The 19,291-nt window shown below is 49.2% G+C and overlaps 1 protein-coding gene and 2 pseudogenes across 2 annotated transcripts; 2 read left to right on the forward strand and 1 right to left on the reverse strand.

The window, feature by feature from the left end:
- Positions 1–2,398, forward strand: part of LOC101044949 (ribonuclease P protein subunit p14 pseudogene) — a 31,930-nt pseudogene extending 29,532 nt beyond the window's left edge.
- A 109-nt stretch (positions 2,399–2,507) lies between these two features.
- Positions 2,508–3,153, forward strand: LOC101031682 (hydroxyacyl-thioester dehydratase type 2, mitochondrial-like; annotated as a pseudogene).
- Positions 3,154–3,631: 478 nt separating this feature from the next.
- Positions 3,632–18,543, reverse strand: RD3 (RD3 regulator of GUCY2D). 2 transcript variants are annotated; one of them, XM_010340968.3, is made up of 3 exons: positions 18,170–18,543; positions 8,296–8,601; positions 3,632–6,432 (listed from the first exon to the last, which is right to left on the reverse strand). In XM_010340968.3, the coding sequence occupies exons 2-3, from the start codon at positions 8,589–8,591 to the stop codon at positions 6,141–6,143; spliced, it is 588 nt and encodes a 195-aa protein (XP_010339270.1). In that variant the 5' UTR covers positions 8,592–8,601; positions 18,170–18,543; the 3' UTR covers positions 3,632–6,140. The 2 variants fall into 2 exon arrangements, with proteins under 2 accessions (XP_010339270.1, XP_003930431.1); XM_003930382.4 differs by having other exon boundaries at positions 8,296–8,604.
- Between the last annotated feature and the right edge of the window lie 748 nt (positions 18,544–19,291).

A 19,291-nucleotide genomic window follows, 5' to 3' on the forward strand; every position in this document is an offset into this window, starting at 1 on the left:
GAGTGAGAACATGCAGTGTTTGATTTTCTGTTTTTGTGTCAGTTGGCTGAGAATGATGGTTTCCAGGTTCATCCATGTCCCTACAAAGGACATGAACCCATCGTTTTTGATGGCTGCATAGTATTCCATGGTGTATATGTGCCACATTTTCCCTGTCTAGTCTATCATTGATGGGCATTTGGGTTGGTTCCAAGTCTTTGCTATTGTAAACAGTGCTGCAATGAACATTCGTGTGCATGTGTCCTTATAATAAAACGATTTATATATACCTTTGGATATATACCTAGTCATGGGATTGCTGGGTCACATGGAATTTCTATTTCTAGGTCCTTGAGGAATCGCCACACTGTCTTCCACAATGGTTGAACTAATTTACACTCCTACGAACAGTGTAAAAGTGTTCCTATTTCTCCACATCTTCTCCAGCATCTGTTGTCTCCAGACTTTTTAATGATCTCCATTCTAACTGGCATGAGATGGTATCTCAATGTAGTTTTGATTTGCATTTCTCTAATGACCAGTGATGATGAGCATTTTTTCATATGTTTGTTGGCCTCTATATGTCTTCTTTTGTAAAGTGTCTGTTCATATCCTTTGCCCACTTTTGAATGGGTTTGTTTGCTTTTTTTTTTTTGTAAATCTGTTTTAGTTCTTTGTAGATATCAGCCCTTTGTCAGATGGGTAGATCACAAAAATTTTTTCCCATTCTGTTGGTTGCTGATTCACTCTAATGATTGTTTCTTTTGCGGTGCAGAAGCTCTGGAGTTTAATTAGGTCCCATTTGTCTCTTTTGGCTTTTGTTGCCAATGCTTTCAGTGTTTTAGTCATGAAGTCCTTGCCTGTGCCTATGTCCTGAATGGTGTTGCCTAGGTTTTCTTCTAGGGTTTTTACGGTGTTAGGTCTTATGTTTAAGTCTTTAATAATGTAAATTTGATGCGATATGTAATAATATTCATAAAAGGAAACAGATGCCAATTTCCCCTTTTAACAAATGAATCAAGGTGACAAATCAAAATAATTGTCTAAAAATAATTTGTCTATGAATAAATTTTGAAGTAACTTTGTGTTTTGTTGGGAGATCATGTGAATATTAAGACATAGACTGAAATTTAACTATGTGATGAACAATAGCATAAAAAATAGACACAATTTTTTCATTATCTGTTATTGGAATTCGTAAGATTTCCCTTGAGTTATTTTGATAAATTTTGGTGTTTTGTTTCTAAGTGGCAAGAAAAAGGGAAAAGGTTTTAGGTTGCTATTTGCAAGCATGTTCTAGAAAATAAAACATATGATGTGGCAAGTATTTTCATCAAATGAAAAGTCATATTAGATATATTGTCACTATCAGTTTTTTTTTTTTTTTGAGATGGAGTCTGGCTCTGTTGCCCAGCTGGAGTGCAGTGGTGCCATCTCAGCCGACTGCAACCTTCACCTCCCGGGTTCAGATGATTCTCCTGCCTCAGCTTCCTGAGTAGCTGGGATTACAGGCATGTGTCTCTATGCCTGACTAATTTTTGTATTTTTAGTAGTAGACAGACACCATATTAGCCAGGCTGGTCTTGAACTCCTGACTTCAAATGATCTGCCCACCTTGGCCTCCCCAAAGTGCTGGGATTGCAGGTGTGAGCCACCGTGCCCAGTCTACTCTCAATTTTTAACATGTCTTTTCAAAATATGAAGGAATCTTGGTTGCAACTGTGGAAGAATTTTAATCAAATGACATAATAAAAATCTGAGTAAGAGAATCATTAGGCTAAATTGCAGAATTTTTATCATTTGAGTTTGTTCAGTCATTAACTTATTGCATGTTAACATGAGTGCTCCATAAGCACCCTATCATTAAACAGTGCTTAATTGTGGAATTACGTAACACTATATAACCACTTTAAAACAAGCTGCGAATAAAATAACAACAAAAATAAACTGCAGATGCACGGCAGGGCGGGGCGAGGAGAGCCAAACGTAAAGACATCATGAGTTTCCCGGGTCCAGCTCTTTCTGCTGCTGGTGAGCCCCAAGCCTGGCGGGTTCTTATGGGGAATAGGAGACTGGGCAGGCGTCAGGCTAGTCCGATGGAGACTGGGTGTGATCAGCACTGGAAAAGATGCCTTCTCCTGCTGCCACATATGAAAGAGTAGTCTACAAAAACCCTTCCGAGCACCACTACATGAAAAGTCTGCCTAGAATTTCAAGATTGTGGAGTTGGACTGAATGCTGTGCAGAGAAGACCTTGTCAGCCATCTTGAGAATATGTAGCAGTGGTCTTGTCAAATTGTGGAGCTCTTTGACCTTGTTAAGATCCTATAAAGGCAAAAAATGTACTTTCCAGGTGATTCAGGTTTCTCCGTTTCTCCTGGCATTATCTGGTAATAGTAGGGAAATAGTATTGGATTGAAGGAATAGTCTTCTATTTTGGAAACATTCCTCCACTCTCAGATTTATTTTTTGGTGCTTGCATGTTTGAAGACTGAAGCAGGCTAAAAGCTCTTGATGAAATTTGGGGGTGCTGAAGATGTTCCCATTAATTTCCAGCCATCACCTTTGGTGGGGTGGGCTTCAGAGGAGAGTCTGCCTGAACCTCCCGGTGCTGACCCTGCAGCACTTTCAGCATATGCACATCAGACTTGGAGACCGTGGGGAATTTAGGAGAGCCTTCACACAGATGTGGCTACCTTCTCAGAGTTAACAGGGGATGTCAATCCTTTGCATCTAAATGAAGACTTTGCAAAACACACCAAGTTTGGAAATACAATTGTACACGGAGTTTTGATCAATGGACTTATCTCAGCTCTCCTGGGAACTAAAATGCCAGGGCCAGGCTGTGTATTTCTTTCCCAGGAAATTAGCTTTCCAGCCCCTTTATATATTGGAGAAGTTGTTTTAGCTTCTGCAGAAGTGAGAAAGCTAAAGCGATTCATTGCTATTATTGCAGTGTCATGTTCAGTAGTAGAAAGTAAAAAGACTGTTACGGAAGGCTGGGTTAAAGTTACGGTTCCAGAAGCTCCTAAATCCTGAAATACGTGTTTAAAGATGCAACCTCAAACACCAATGCTGTTATTAAAGAGCCTTTGGGGAAAATAAATAAATAAACTGCAACTTTCTTGTCAGTGTATGGGGCTTGATTAGATCGGAAATAAATTGTGAGAATCATTTCTTGGGAACAGGGAAATTTGAATATGGACAGGACATTAGATACTATTAAGGAATTAATGTTAATTTTGTTAAGTGTGATAATGGTAGTATAGTCTTATAGGAAGAAGTTCTTATGCCTATGTAGTGCATACTGAAGTACTCAGAGATGAAGTGTCACGACATCTTGGGATTTATCTTAAAATACTCCACACACAAAAATAAAATATGGCCAAATGTTAGTAACCATTAAACTTTGGTGATAGGTATATGGGGCTTCTTAAACTTTTCCCTCTACTTTTTTGTGTGTTTGAAAATTTTCATAATAAGTTTTTTAAAAATGTCACCAAGTAGTCCAAGCCTCTCACCCACTCCCTCTAGTGGCTAGTGGTGGTGATCTGGGTGCAAACAGGCTGTCTGTGGCAGTCTTGAACATGCTCAACTTGTCCCCTCCAAAATACCACCAGCCACTCATCAAACACTTACGAGGACCCTCTCAAACTTTTTGTTCTTTTATTTGTGGTTATTGAGTTTTTAAAAATAGAAATGGAGGCAGACATCATTAGTCCCTTTAACAACCTGAATCCAGAGGAACAACTTCTGGACCCTCATGAATTTGAGAGCCACCAGCTGGGATTACCTGTAGTAGGACAGCCAGTGTCAGAGGAGGCTGGTGGGTTCTGTCCACCTGCCTGCGGTTGGCAGGAAAGGTTTTTATCAGCAGCCTGTTACTTAAACTTAAAAAAGAACACCATGTCGAAAGCCTCAGGTCTTCCCTTTCTTTCAAGAGAATAGGTATGTGTAAGGTGGTGGGAAAGAAAAATAGGTATTCTCTTATCCAGCCTCCTTTGAATCTCCCTCCAGGTTAACCATGTCCTCTAAAACATCTGCAGACCCACATCCAGGGCACCAGAAAGCCCACAGTGTGGAGGCCTTTTTCTAATTCTCCCCAACACTTTTGCCCCTACCAGCTGAGCTGTCTGCTTACCAAGGGTCACTTCTGCTTGTTCCAAAACTCTTTCATGCCAGTTGTTCTTACTGTTATGTTTAAAGCACAAACCAAGAAAACTTAAGTGTAGGACTCCCACCAGATGAAACATACAGGTCACAAAAAAAGCACAGCTTGTATCTAATCAAAAGTTTGGTGGCTGGGCCAGGTGGCTCACGCCTATAATTCCAGCACGTTGGGAGGCCAAGGAGAGCAGATCACGATGTCAGGAGATCGAGACCAGCCTGGCCAACATAGTGAAACCCCATCTCTACTAAAAATACAGAAATTAGCCAGGCATGGTGACGCATGCCTGTAGTTCCAGCCACTTGGGAGGCTGAGGCAGGAGAATCACTTGAACCTGGGTGGCGGAGGTTGTAATAAGCCAAGATTGTGCCACTGCACTCCAGCCTGGGCAACAGAGCAAGACTCCATCTCAAAAAAAAAAAAAAAAAGTTTGGCAATCAAGTGAACTTTTTATGTCTTCAAATAAAATATGTAAGATGTTTAAGATGTATATTTAAAGTGATTCTCAACCTCTACCAATTATATTAGTAAGCCAATCAACTCTTCCACCTTGATAGTGTTGGATCAGAGGTTTTCCTCCATCCTATGATTCTCTGTCCAGATTCCAGTGAAAATCATTCAAAACCAAATCATTAAAAAAAAAAAAAAACTTTTTCCACTGAGGGAATACACAGATTCTACACCGCCCCCCCAACTCTCCGTTGATTATATCTCCTCCCGGCATTTTATTTAGGCTACTATTAAGATCCATTTGCATTTTCTGCGTGTGCACTGGTAGTTGAGGATAGACACTTTCCCCACCCATCCCCTTTATACCCCACTTCAACCCCAGAGTGTGTGAGAAGGCCTCTTGGCCTTCCAGATTTTCCACGGGTGAGCCACACATTGGGTAATTCACACGCCCATCATCAAGGCCGAACCATGTTAGAAAATGGAAGGACAGTAAAGTCTGCAAGAAGCTCTTCTAGAACATTTCACTCAGGTGCCTCACGTCAGTCAGGGGTTTGGGCCTCACCTCCTGGGGAAAGTCAGAGAGCAGGTGTGACCAGCTGCAGGAGGGGGAATCCTGGAATTGAAAAACCTGGGCTCTTTAGAGCAGCGTCTGAAGGCCTTGAAGTTTAGCCTCTGGAAGAAGCTGCTGGGCACTGGCCACAGCCCATGTGATGACACTGGCACGGGGTAATGGGTAACCTACCTCCACCCCTGTCTACACTTCTTGGAGAGCAGCTTAGACCCTCATCCCAGTGCCAAGGTAAGAGATAGATCAGGCCACAGGTAGGTAGAGACGTAGCCTTTGGACCTGTCCCAACACGGCCCAGGATTCCAGACTCAGGAACAGACACTAGTCATGCAGGAACAATCTCACTGTTCCTGAGAAGCTGGCTACAGTTAAAGGTGGAAGAAGTGTTCCTCTCTGAGCCTCAGTTTCCGAATTTACTAGCTGAAGAGAGTGGATCTAATTGTCTCTCTGGTCGCTTCCAGCTGTATCTGCCCGTGAGGCTGTGACCCACCTGCAGTGGTGAGCTCAGCCAGTCACTAGCAAGAATGGATACAGTTCAACAGGTCCCTTATCATTGGGGAAGGGGGTGGGGGAGTGAATGAGACATCCCTGAAATTGGGGTGAGACCCTAGGTCTTGCAAAAAGGTAGGGCAACTCTGCCCTTTTAGACGGAAGCAGGAGATGAGGATGGGGCAATGGTCTGTCTTCGAAGGTCTTGAATCTGCCAGTTAGGGAAGGGGGTGCTCCTGCAGGCTAGCGCAGGAGAGGGAGAGGGCGGTGCTGCTCTACGACCTAAATCGGCTTTGTGGCCAGAGGAAGAGGGTGGGGTGGGGAGTTGCTTCATTGTGTAGCAGCGTCTTGGGATGGGGCCGACTTGGGTCTCCGTCTCCTCGTCAGGGCTAGGTGGGAAGGTTCCAGGGCCCGGCGCCCCGGTCACCAGCCTAGCCTGCCCCCTGTAGACGTCTCCACTTCTGGGCAGGGGAGCGGCAGGGGTCAGTCAGCTTTGGGAGCCCGGAATTCGGGCATGCTCCAGGACCGCAGCGGCGGCGGCGTGTCCCGCTCCACGTCCTCGGAGATGGTCTGGATGTCGCTGGCGAAGGGAGAGATGCGCGCGCGGGTCTTGAAGGTGGTTAGGCTGCTGCGGGGCCGCAGGCTCCACTGGCGCGTCAGCTTATGGGCCTCCTCCTCCTGCTTCATCCTCTCCAGGACCTCTTGCAGCACCGAGCGGAAGAGCCGGGACACCTCCTGCACCTCTGGCTCCTGCTCCTCCAGCAGCTGCCGGAACCTGGGTGGGAGGGGAGGGCACGTGGGACCATTCACCCGCAACAGCGGGCCTGGCGCCCGGGGTGTCTAACCCCGAGGGGCTGCCCGTACATCCTGGTGGCCAGTTTGCCCACGCTACTCTGCCCCTGAAGCGAATCAGGAACCACCCCACGTTGCTACTGCTTCAACCAATCCTGAGTTCAAAACCCAGCTCTGCCGCTTCTGGCCTCCGTGGGCCTCAGCCTCCTCGTCTGTAATCTGAGGTGATAGCTGCCTTTTTGTGAGCTATAATGAGCTAAGGCGTGTAAAGATCCTGACACTTACCTAAGGTTGTTGATGACAGAGCATTAAGGGGAGTCCTTTGCTGTGGCAGCCTTACTGGTGGGAGGCCTTCTGGCCAAGCCTCTCCTGTCTCTTTACCCACTGGCCAGCATGATCTTTCTGAAACATAGATCTGATGATGTCACTGCCACTGTGATATTCCTTCCAAGTGAGCTGTTTGCCATGCACGGGGATCCCCTGATACTTCCCCAGTAGACCCTGCACATCAGCCGGGAAGAACCGCTTGTGGCCCCCACATGTTCCAGGTTCTCGCGGGGGCCTGTGTGTTTTCCCAAGCTGTTTGCTGTGTCTGCTAGCTCTGCTTAGAGCTCATGAGTTAAGGCTAGCAAGTCTATTTAATAGCAGATTTCCTCCACCAGACTGAGAATCAGGACTTCTCAGTCTTCTCAGCAGTGACATGAGATGGGAAATGAGACAGGAAAATCATGACCTGTGTGTACCCAGCCTTCCCCCTCACTTTTGAGGATTGATTTGCTAGCCCAGATTCCCTTATCAGCAGCTCCATCCCATGACCCACCCCTGTCTCCAGGTGCTTCTGGAATGGATACACCTTGGGAGGCTTCCACAGTGCAGAATCAGAAAACTGGGGGAGGGTGAGATTCTCCGCCTGGATGAAGAAAGGGGAGGGGTGGTAAAAGCAACTACAAAAACCAAGGAGTGTGGATGGGGCTGAAGAAGGTGAGTGGGGCTGAAGGAGAGGAGCTTTTAAAGGCAATTTCAAAGAAAAAGGTATACAATTAATGCATATGTTGGTTAAAGGGATGGGCGAGGGAAGATTTTGGGAGACTAACAGGAATTTTAAGATGTTTTATTGTGGATTTATATTTCTTTACCAAGAGAAGTGTAGATAAAGAACTTGAGTTATTTTGAAATTACCCAATGCTTCTTTGACATTGGCACCAATTCTTCTGAGACAGGACCATGTGGTCACAGCTTCAGTAAGGTTACATTTATATTCAGGAACATTGTTGTACCCAAGCAGTGCCCCAGGGTTCTGTCTGAACTTTTCCTATATACACACATACACTCTCCCTCTCTCTCTCACTGTCTCTCTCTCTCTCTCTCTCTCTCTCTCACACACACACACACACACACATGGGCACTCATTCACCTGTGGGCAGACTAGTGTGAAAGCTAACATAAGCTAGGATAATTAAGAATCCGATTTTGGAGAGATATCTGGGAAAACTTCTCCAAGAAGATAATATTGAAGATAAATTGATGAAAGAAAAGAAGCCAGGTAAATTAAAATCCAGGACAATAAGCAATCTGGGCAGGGAGAAGAGAAAACTCAAAGGCATTGTGTTCTCATGAGTCAAAATTCACACGCCTCCAGGAGCTGCCTCCTGCCTCCCACTGGACTCTAACCCTAGCCCAGCATTCCTGGTCTCTTTCAGATTCTTTTTCCCCTCTTGCTCCTTCTAACAGATAACTAGGTCATCCAGGCTCCCTGGCTCTAGTCATGGTGGCCTCAGGCCCCTGCCACTGCAGCCAGCTTTCCTGGAGCCTACAGCCCAACAGAGGTCCTCCTCCCAGTGCTCACCTGAGGATGGCAGGCCCACAGTAGGATGGGTGAATCTTGACGCAGACATCCTCCAGCTGAAGCCACTCACTGGGGCTGAGGTCATAGGTGGGCCGGGGTGTGCTGGCCAGCCAGCTGTAGTCCACACCAGTGCAGACCTTCCTGACCACGTTGCTGCGCTCCCGCTGCTGCCTCTCAGCCTCTCGCATCTGCCCTGTCAGCTCCATCATAAGTGTCTCCAGCACCATCTCAGCAGGGCTCCTGGAGGACAGCCGGGATGGGGACTTGTTCCACCGAAGCCATGAGATGAGGGACATGGCCCTGGTCCTGCTGAGACAGGACAGGTGTGCGTCTTTCCTGGGCCCCTCTGTTAGTTAGGGTGGGGAACCCAGGAACCCAAGGGGGAGGAAGGAGAGCTGGGAGCCAGGGGAAAAGACCTGCTCTGCCCTCACAGCTGAGTGGCCTCAAGTAGGTGTGGGCAATCATTTCTAATTCTGTAAGACAAGATAGGGCTGTTGTGAGAAGCAGTTGTGAATAAACTTGGTATACTGTAAGATCATATAAAAGTAAGAGACTCTAACGGTTATAACAATCCTTAAAGCATCCCCAGGATTGTGCACAGAGAAATGGCCTTCTGCATCCCCGCTAACTCCCAACAAAGCAGGAAACATACTGACTACAGCCAAGCACAAGCTTTCCCTGTGCTTTAGGGGGAACACGCACACACACACACAGAACAGATACATCCTATATTAATCTAGGAGAGCACACACATACACTCTCATACACACACTCAGGACAGATGCATCCTATGTCAGTGTACCAGGAAAACACCCTCAGTTTCTAAATGCCTCCAGCTTATTGATGAAGGACACTTAGAACCATATGGGGTTGACATTAACCTGAAGAAACCCAGCTTACCCACCATTCATTCATTCATCCATTCAGCATTAATCAAGCACTGTGTACAAATCTGTGGAGGGTCACAAACACGAAAGGATTCCAGGATCCTGCTCTCCAGAAGATGCAAGATTTGATGAGTAAATGCATTGACATCAATGGAGAGAGGGAATTCTGGTGAAGCATAGACTTAGCACTGATGTGAGAGGGGAAAGAGTGACTGTAGGTGGTGAAAGGGGCCAGAGCGGGCTGAGAGGTGACTGTGAGCTTCAGACTCATGGTCTGATGGAGAAGGGGTCCCAGGTGGAGGAAGGATTCAGCCACAGCACAAGGTGAGACAGCTAAGTGGAGCAGGAGGTATGACTGCAGCTACCCTAACTCATCATGGAGCCCCCAAACAGGCCTACTCAATACAGATTTGATAAAGGACTGACTGAATAGATGAATGAATGAATGAATGAATGGGTGAATGAGCTACTCCATGTCCTATCAGATGTGGTCTGTGCTTCTAACAACAGTGAAGGGAAATGACATTCCCAAGCTAAAGCCTAAAGTGGGTCTTCAAGGTACCCCACTTCCCTTTCTGCATCTTCCTCCCTCCAAGAAGTCTCCCCTTCCGTGCACCAATGATCCTGTTCCTGCTTCGACCCTCCAGATGCAGAGAAAGAGGTCAGATGCGCTCAGTCTCAACAGCGTGGGGATGAGGGAAGTGTTACCTCTGGAGAACACATGCATTTTTAGGCCACCCTCCAACCACCCTGCACCCCAATGCTTAACCCAGAGAAATGAAATTTTAAGGTAGAGAATCAGGCACAGAGGGAACATTACAATGGGGTAGCAGCAGCTTTCTGGAAGGCCACAACTAAATCCCCACTTACCATTGGAGATTTGAATGACCAACTCCTTTAGCAACCATCAGAATTAAGAAATCTGAAAATAGGCCAGGCATGGCGGCTCATGTCTGTAATCCCAGCTACTTCGGGTGGCCGAGGCAGGTGGATCATTTGAGAACAGGAGTTTGAGACCAGCCTGGCCAACACGGTGAAACCCTGTCTCTACTAAAAATACAAAAATTAGCTGGGCGTGGTGGCACATGCCTGTAGTCCCAGCTACTACTCAGGAGGCTGAGACAGGAGAATCACTTGAACTGGGGAGGCAGAGGTTTCAATGAACTGAGATGGTGCCACTGCATTCCAGCCTGGGTGACAGAACAAGACACCATCTCAAAAAAAAAAAAAAAAAAAAAAGAAAGAAAGAAGTCTGAAGACTTTCATTCTCCACTCAACCTAAGCCTATCACCAATGGAGGATTCAGATTACACAGCTGATCCCTCCCTGGGAGGTTAGGACGAAAGAATGGACCATTAGACCCTACTTCTGGGGTCAATAGCAGCTAGGACATTTGCTTTTCAGCTCTTACCTGCTTTATGTGCCCAGAATAAAGGAGCTGGGCAGTGCCGTGTGTACTGTGGAGTAGGAGCACAGGGTTGGGGCTGTTATGGCTAGAGAGCCATGAGCACCAGGAGCCTCTGCCTAAGGCTAAAGGATTCCATCAGGCACAAGGGCTGTAGCTGTAACTGAGTATGTCACTTTCCCTGGAGTTTTGTTTTGTTTTGTTTTTTTTGAGACGGAGTTTCGCTCTTGTTACCCAGGCTGGAGTACAATGTCGCGATCTCGGCTCACCGCAACCTCCGCCTCCTGGGCTCAGGAAATTCTCCTGCCTCAGCCTCCTAAGTGCTGGGATTACAGGCACGCGACACCACGCCCAGCTAATTTTTTGTATTTTTAGTAGAGACGGGGTTTCACCATGTTGACCAGGATGGTCTCGATCTCTCGACCTCGTGATCCACCCGCCTCGGCCTCCCAAAGTGCTGGGATTACAGGCTTGAGCCACTGCGCCCGGCGCCCTGGAGTCTTTTTTAAAGTATATGGCTTAGGTTGATGCTCAGCACCAAAAGAGTGAAGAGTGTAGCCAGTGAAAAGTACTACAAGCCTGCCTAGTCAGTCATTTCCGCGAGGGCTACTGAACGTGCCGGACGATCTCACAGCTCCATGCCTTTGTCAGTGTTCCTCCCTCTGCCTGAAATGCCTGCCCATTCTGCGTGGAGACCAGGTCTAGGGTCAGCACCCTCAGAAGCTTTTCTTGACCTTCCCACCTTCCAGGTAGATGTGACCACTCTCTACCTTGTCCCCTGACTGCATTCTGCACAGACGTTTTTCTTTTTTTTCTTTTTTTTTTTTTAAGATGGAGTCTCGCTCTGTCACCAACGCTGGAATGCAGTGGTGCGATCTGGGCTCACTGTAACCTCCGCCTCCCGGGTTCAAGCCATTCTCCTGCCTCCTGCCTCTGCCTCCTGAGTAGCTGGGATTACAGGTGTGCACCACCACACCCAGCTAATATTTTGTATTTTTAGTAGAGATGGGGTTTCACTGTGTTGGTCAGGTTGGTCTCAAACTCCTGACCTCGTGATCCACCCATCTTGGCTTCCCAAAGTGCTGGGATTACAGGCGTGAGCCACCACACCTGGCCACACAGGTGTTTTTCATAGCTTAAGAGCACTTTACAGAGCATGACTGCCTACCTCCCTGACCCTGGGTGTGGTATGTGGACAGGGCCTGTGCCTTATTTACCTTTCCGTCCCTGCTGCTAGGCACATAGTCAGTAGGCACTTAATAATAGCAAACGAATGAATGAGTGCCCCAACAAAGGAATGAATCAGTGATTCAGAAGCCATGTGGCTGGATCAAGGAACAAGCCCCACAGACCTGACCGGACCTGACCCTGAACAAGAGGGCATTTTTCAAAGCTCCTTAGGAGCTTTTTTCTTCTTAATCTGGTTTTGCATTTGAGCTGAAAGAAGATTGCAAGAGAGTAGCTTGGCAATGGAGGGCTCTCCTGTGGCCGAGAGAAATGTGAGAGAAGCAACGGGAGACACTGAAGATAACTTTTGCCTCCAGGTTAAAGGGACCTCAGAATATCCATGCCATGGCCACGTAAGCTAACGAACTGTGAAATAAAGCATGTTCCGTTTCCTTCCTTGTCAACTATACCTTCCTAACAACGTGGAGGGTGAGATTCAGACAGCATTCTTGGACTCCTCAGAGTTCTTTTCTGGCACACGGAGGCGGGTGGGGACAGCTCCTGGCCCCCAGCCTGCCTGCCTCTCTTCCTACCTCTGCTTCACCCACATGGTAAGGGGCCTTGCAAACATGCATGGGGACACCCTAGTTTCCACCTCCAAGGCCCAACCACACCCCATAACCAGTCACCTCTTTGCCACCCTCTGAATTAGTGTTGCTCACTGGCACTGCCACCTGCCCTGCTCAGTGGCCCCTTCTGTGGGGAAGTGGGCGGGTGACTGTCTGGCAGGGAATTCTGATTTCAGTCCCTAAGCCCGATCTGGAAGGAAGTGCCCACAGGGTCGCATGTCTCCTGAACCCCTAGACTCCTCACCTCGAGGCAGAGTGAGGCCAGAAGCAAGCCCGAGTGCAGCCTGGGGTGCAGCCTGTGTGGGGTCCTGCTTCCCTAAGCTTAAGGCTCCTGACCTGAGCTGACCTCTAGAGAAGGTGCTTTGTCACCTGCCTCCCCCAGCTCCAGATGGCAGGGGCTAAGTGGGGAGATCCCACCTGAGTCCTGAATTCTGTGGGCTCTGAGCCTCTTTGGCTCAGGTGTAGGGTCTCACAGGGGAGGAAGGTGTTCTGAGTCATCTCTTCCCCAACCCCTCACTCCCTGCAACTCTAGCCAGGACTGGAAACTTTGGCAGAGACAAGATTTCTGCTGTTGCTATTTCGGTCCTGGTGCCAGCTGCTCCCCCAGGAGGCTCTTCAGTGGGTCTGATTAAGTTCTTAAGGGCAAAGGAGGGAGGGAGAGACAGAGGGAGGAAAAATGGGGACAGAGAGGCAGGTGGGCAAGCCAGACAGACTCCAGAGGGGCTGCCTTATCCCAGGGTATCCCCAGAACCTGACCCACAGCTGAGACTGGGAAGGACGTGGTGCCTGGAGGAAGTCTGTTAAAGTACAGCAAAAGCGACCTTCGCTGAGTGTCTGGCACAATTTTCTATACCACCTGGCTCTAAATTCACCACTGTGGCAGAGCCAACTCCTCAGTTTAAGCCTCGAGGCCCCCAAACTCGGCTCACCACCTGGAGAGTGGCAGTGCCATGGTGACCTCAGAGCCTTCCCGTGACAAACGCTTCCTACTCGGTCAACGGCACTTAAAACCTGCCTCAAATGCATGAGCGCTGATTGAATCCTTGTTTTTAAAAATTAGAATAGGCCAGGCACGATGGCTCATCCCTGTGATCCCAGCACTTTGGGAGGCCTGAGTTCAGGAGTTCAAGACCAGCCTGGGCAACATGGTGAAATTTCATCTCTGCCAAAAATATAAAAAACTAGTTGGATGTGGTGGTGCGTGCCTGCAGTCTCAACTACCTGGGAGCGTGAGGTGAGAGGATAACTTGAGCCTGGGAGGTAAAGGTGGCAGTGAGCTGAGATCGTGACACTGCACTCCAGCCAGGTGACAGAGTGAGACCCCCATCTCAAAAAAAGAAAAAATGGAAATAACCTTTATCAAGTTAGGAAAGATCCCCTTCTTTATATTTAAAAGAAAAAAGGGCTGGATGGGGTGGCTCACACCTGTAATTCCAGCACTTCGGGAAGCCGAGGAGGGTAGATCACCTGAGGTCAGGAGTTCGAGACCAGCCTGGCCAACACAGGGAAACCCTGTCTCTACTATTAATACAAAAATTAGCCAGGCATGGTGGTGGGCACCTGTAATCCAAGTTACTTGAAAGGTTGAGGTGAGAGAATTGCTTGAACCCAGGAGGCAGAGGTTGCAGTGAGCTGAGATCGTGCCACACTGCACTCCAGCCTGGGTGACAGAGTGAGACTTCAACTCAAAAAAAAAAAAAAAAAAAATTGGGATAATTGAGGAGATTTGAATATGAGCTGAATGTTAGACAACAATCCATGGGGCAGGGCGCGGTGGCTTACGTCTGTAATCTCAGCACTTTGGGAGGCTGAGGCGGGTGGATCACCTGAGGTCAGGAGTTTGAGACTAACCTGGCCAACATGGTGAAACCCATCTCTACTAATAATACAAAAATTAGCCAGGCATGATGGCATGTGCCTGTAATCCCAGCTACTTGGGAGACTGGGGCAAGAGAATGGCTTGAACCTGAGAGGCGGATGTTACAGTGAGCCAAGATTGCACCATTGCACTACAGCCTGGGTGACAAGAGCGAAACTCCATCTCCAGAAAAAAAGAAAAGGATCAGTGTGGAATATTGGCCAATAGCTCAGTCTTAGGAGGTGCTGAAGTGTTTATGGGTGTCTACAGTATCTTAGATTCAAATAGTTCAGAAAACATTATGTAAATATATATACACACACCCCATAAATAGGGTGTTGGGGCTCAGAAACCAATATGCCAAGATACGGCATTTGGACATGCTGAACTGAAGAAGCCTCATGGTCTCTGGCTCTCGCCACGACTACCGTCTCTCCCAAAACCTGTATCTGTCTAAGATCCAGACCCACCAAAGGGAACAATGGTTTTTAATTCCCTTCCTTTTTTTTTTTTTCTTTTTGGTGCTATGACTCGGATACAAACTGAGGTTGCTGCGGCTTCCATGCAGAGTACTAACCACCATACGATCACGGCCTCTTCCCTTCCTTAAGACAGAGAATGACCGCCACCTGAACAGACCCTCTCACAGGTACAATGGCTCATTTCTGTTCCCTGACCCATTCATTCTCCCCAGTCATCCTCTCGCCAGAACTGCTCTTCCTCCCCTCCCATAACCTGCTTTGCCAGGATGGTATAGAAGCTTCCGAACCCCAGTGTGGGGTGAGCAGCTCCTCTGTGATTCTCCCCACGTACACATTCATTATACATTTGTATGCCTTTTCTCCAATTCATCAGCCTTTCTTGAGTTGATTTTTCAGGGAACCTTCAGAGGGTCAAACCCTTGGCCCCTACAAGGGCAAATATGACAAAATACTAGCAATTGTTGTATCTGGGGGATATTGATGGATATTTATTGCACTTTTCTGCATGTTTATGCATATTCATAGTTTAAAAGGTGGAAAAACCCTACCTCAAAACTCACTTGTGCAGGAAGCCTTCCCGATTCACTCTACCTGACGGCCTGCTTTGTTCCCTGGGACCCCTGCCTGCAGTTCCCATTCTGCCAATTTCTGCTGCTGCACATTTCTCCACCCACGAGCCTGGGCATCAAGGGCTGGCACAGTGGAGTGTGTGGGGCATCTAGGGTCTGGAGACTGAAGGGCAGGCTGAGTCCTTATCCACTTGCTCAGCAAACACAGGGCGGGTATGCCTGTCGCTGTGCTGGGTGCTGGGACTCCCTCAAGAGAGGGAGGAAAACAAGCAGACGGGCTATTGTGATGCCGCCCGAGGCACAGCTCTCCTGAGCAGAAGGGTACTCCTGGGCCTTGGCTGCACAGTCCATGCAGGCTGTGCCCAGGAAGTACCTGCCTACTATTCTCTGCACAACATTACAGCCATTAACCAGCGAGGCCTTGGTTTCTGCATTTAAACGGTGGTGTTAAGGCACCAGCTCAGCCCACTCCACAGGGCTCCTCTGAGACTCTGGTGGAAGACAGTATGTGAAAACGTTCAGTAAACTATAAAAATCCTGTGCAGTAATCACGGGTTTATTTTTTATGACACAATCAGGTGGCTAAAAAGTTCACCTGAAGGCCAGGACTGGTGGTTCACGCCTGTAGTCCCAGCACTTTGGGAGGCCAACGCAGGTGGATCACTTGAGGCCAGGAATTTGAGACCAGCCTGGCCAATATAGTGAAACCCCATCTCTGCTAAAAATACAAAAATTAGCCAGGTGTGGTGACGGGTGCCTATAATCCCAGCTACTCGGGAGGCTGAGGAATGAGAATTGCTTGAACCTGGGAGGTGGAGGCTGCAGTGACCCAAGGCAGCACCACTGCACTCTAGCCTAGGCGACATAGCAAGATGGTCTCAAGAACAAAAACTAAAACAAAAACCCCACCTAGGAAGAGGTGAAGACCCTGTGGAGAGGAGACAGATGACCAAATCCAATGATGACACAAAACAAGAAGAAAATAAATGAAAGCCAGCTAGGAGCATGAGCTGGGCCCTGCTTGTTAAGACTTCCATCCACCTCCGGGTCCTCAGTCAGAATCTTTGGGCTGTTGCCCTCCTCTCTCTGGGAACCCTCCCCCCACCCACACACTTGGGGAGCCTTCCTTTCAGCCTATTTTGCACACCCCTGAGGATAAAGTCTTTCCTGCAGCTCCCTGGGAGGCGTCACTGCCAGCTGTGGCTCGTTAGCTGTGCTGGAAGAACTCTCCATGGTGCCTGAAGGGCAAGAGGAGTCTCTGGTTCCATGCAGTTGGCACTCAGAGGGGGTCCAGGGATGTCTCAATGGTGGGAACCATGTGGGGTGTGCCCTTGGAGCTAGAAACAGGGCTCTGATCCCCTGCGGCAGGGATGAGAGTGCTCTCACCTCTAGTGAGAACCAAGGCTCTGCGCTGGCTCCAGCCAACCAGTGAGGGCGTGCAGACCTTGTCCAGGAAGGCTGATTTCTCAGTACAAAGGGAGCCACGGTCAGAGGACCCGACCTGGGTCCTCTACCTCTCAAGCTGAGCTGGGTATCTGCAGGCCAGGGAGAGGGGCTGCCCTGTGTGACCTGCCAGGCCCGGGCACAGAGCAGCACCTGAGCCAGCTGTCCCAAAGCACCAGCTGCTTCACTGCACCAGCAGGCTGACTCTGCTGACCCCAGAACTTCAGGCTGGGCAGAGACTTCGCAGTAGGGGCAGAGAGTAGGCACTTCTCTGGCTAATCTTTCTCCCAGCCCTGTGTTTGATAAGGCCCAAGTCCAACTTTACAGATTGCAAATCGATCTTACTTCTCTTTGGCATCATAGAAAAATAACCTGTAATCCACCAAGCCAGGTGTGAGGAAGCCTGACCTGGGGATCCTCTGCCCACCTGACAGACATCTGCTCACTTGTCAGGAACCCTTCAAGAAACAACTCCTCTCTGCAGCCGGCCCCTCCCCACCCCCCACCCATAGGGCACTGATTCCGACCCCCAGGGCTGGGACAGGGGCTCAGCACCACAGCATCCAGCAAACACGTTTCTCACATTTTTGGTTGTATTTATCTCTCCCGCACCCAGCTATGAACTCTGCAAGGGTGGAAGCTGTGCTGGTTGAATCTTCTGCATGCAGTGGCCCTTGCTAAGTGGTTCCTGAATGAATGAGTGAATGGCAGCCAGTCCTCCCCATTCTGAGGCAGAGGTGCAGCCCGGAGAGGGCATGAACACAGGTCTGAATGGTCACAGTGGGAAGGGACCGACCCTCATGCCTTGGTTGCAGCCAGACTTTCCTTCCAAGCCTGATCTTCACCCTGGCACCCCACCCTGAACCGATCTCCCCGCTCTCCTGGGCATGTTACCGGGGACGCACAGACTGTTCTGTGGTCGAGGGGACTGAGGCACATCCGTCACCCTCGGGCACTGGGCGCTGCTGCATCCCCAGAGCCTGACTCTGTGCCTTGGACTTAGTAGGTGCTTGAATCACAGTTCACAAGCCGATGCAAGAGTCTCTGATCTGGGTTTCACTTTCCTTCCCCCTGCCTGTGTCTGCTCTATAAAGGCAGAAGGGAACCTGCTGGAGCTGAGTCCTCCCCGAGGGGCTTGTAGTTCCAAAACAGACAGAAGTGATGGCCTCCCACAGGCTTACACAGCCAGGAGCAGGCTGTAGCCCCAAGGATGCTGCAGGGGCTCCCAATTCCTGTGGAACTGGTGAGGACTGAAGGGGCCTCCCTGCGGCCATCTGGGCCCTGGCGGTGGATGGCTTTCTATGCTCTTCAGCCTGCCACACTCTCTGAGGCCACCCCACCCAGCTCCAGGCCACGGCCCTAACTTCCAAAGGTGCAGCTGTGCCAGGGCGTGGGTGGGAAAGACGCTGTCTCCTGGGGAGACCTCCCTCTTACCTCAGAGATCAGCCTTTGCTCAGGGGCAGCGTTGCAGCAGGGGGCCTATGTTCTGCTTCCCAGCCTGGGAGAAGAGAGAGTCTGGATGTTTTCAGGAAAAAGAAGAAAGTTCAGCAGCCGCAGGGCAGGGCAGACTACATCTTCTAGTCTCCCTCGGCTTCTCTGCTGCTGCCAGCTGGCCTCAGGATTTTGGGTCCTCTCTTTGGGTCTCTGAGAAGTTTTACCAAGAGAAGAGACAGGAAAGATCCAGCCTGGGCTGTTGTTTGTGGGGTGTGCGTGCGTCTGTGCATGTGTGTGTGTATGTGTGTGTGTGTACGTCCCAGGAGGCTGGAGCCACAGCTTCTCTGATGAACCATGGAGGCGGGCCAGCTCCTGAGCTGCAGTTGCCCTGGAGACCCACCTAAGCCTCTTTGCCTTGAGCAGCATTATCTGTAAAAGGAGTGGCTGAGCTGACACAAAAGCCTGAGATGACCAGGCCCAGGTGGTAAGGGAGCACTCGTGTCCAGATGGCATTCTGGGCCCCTTCCTCCTTCAGCCAGTGCTCAGTGCAGCGCGAACTGGGCAACATGCTCCCCCAACCCTCTGCAGAGCCCTAGGTGTGCCTGCTACTGGCACACGTTTCCTGCCTGGCGGGGTGGGGTGGGGGGGTCTCCTGGATGTGATCCCCTTTCCATCAACTCCCTCCTACAGGAGAGGGAGTGATTCCGCCTTTGCCCCACCAGATCCCTCACCTGTCTTCTCTCTGCTTATCTAAATTATTTCCTTCCCTCAGTGCAAGCTCAAGAGCAGACAGTTGTGACCTTCGGAAGAAGGGGCTATCCAGGAAAAGAGGGAACAGGGAGCACAAAGCATTGATGTGGAGGTATCTGAGAGGACATTTGGGGCTAGCAGAAGCATCCTGCTGTGGTTCTGCAGCTTCCCACGCTCAGGTCTGAGCCTCCTTCCTGTCTCTGCTCTCTGGCCATGCTGTCGCTTGCAGACTGTTCTGGCTAGGAGCCACGTGTGGGCCAGCTTACACCTGAGAGACATGAGGTGGCACCAAAACAGATGCACACTGCCCTGTGAGGGGCATGGGAATACCTTAATGGGCATGAAGCTGCATCATAATAGATCTTAGGTAAT

Source organism: Saimiri boliviensis, chromosome 14 (assembly GCF_048565385.1).
Source record: "Saimiri boliviensis isolate mSaiBol1 chromosome 14, mSaiBol1.pri, whole genome shotgun sequence".
NCBI classification, from domain to species: Eukaryota; Metazoa; Chordata; class Mammalia; order Primates; family Cebidae; genus Saimiri; species Saimiri boliviensis.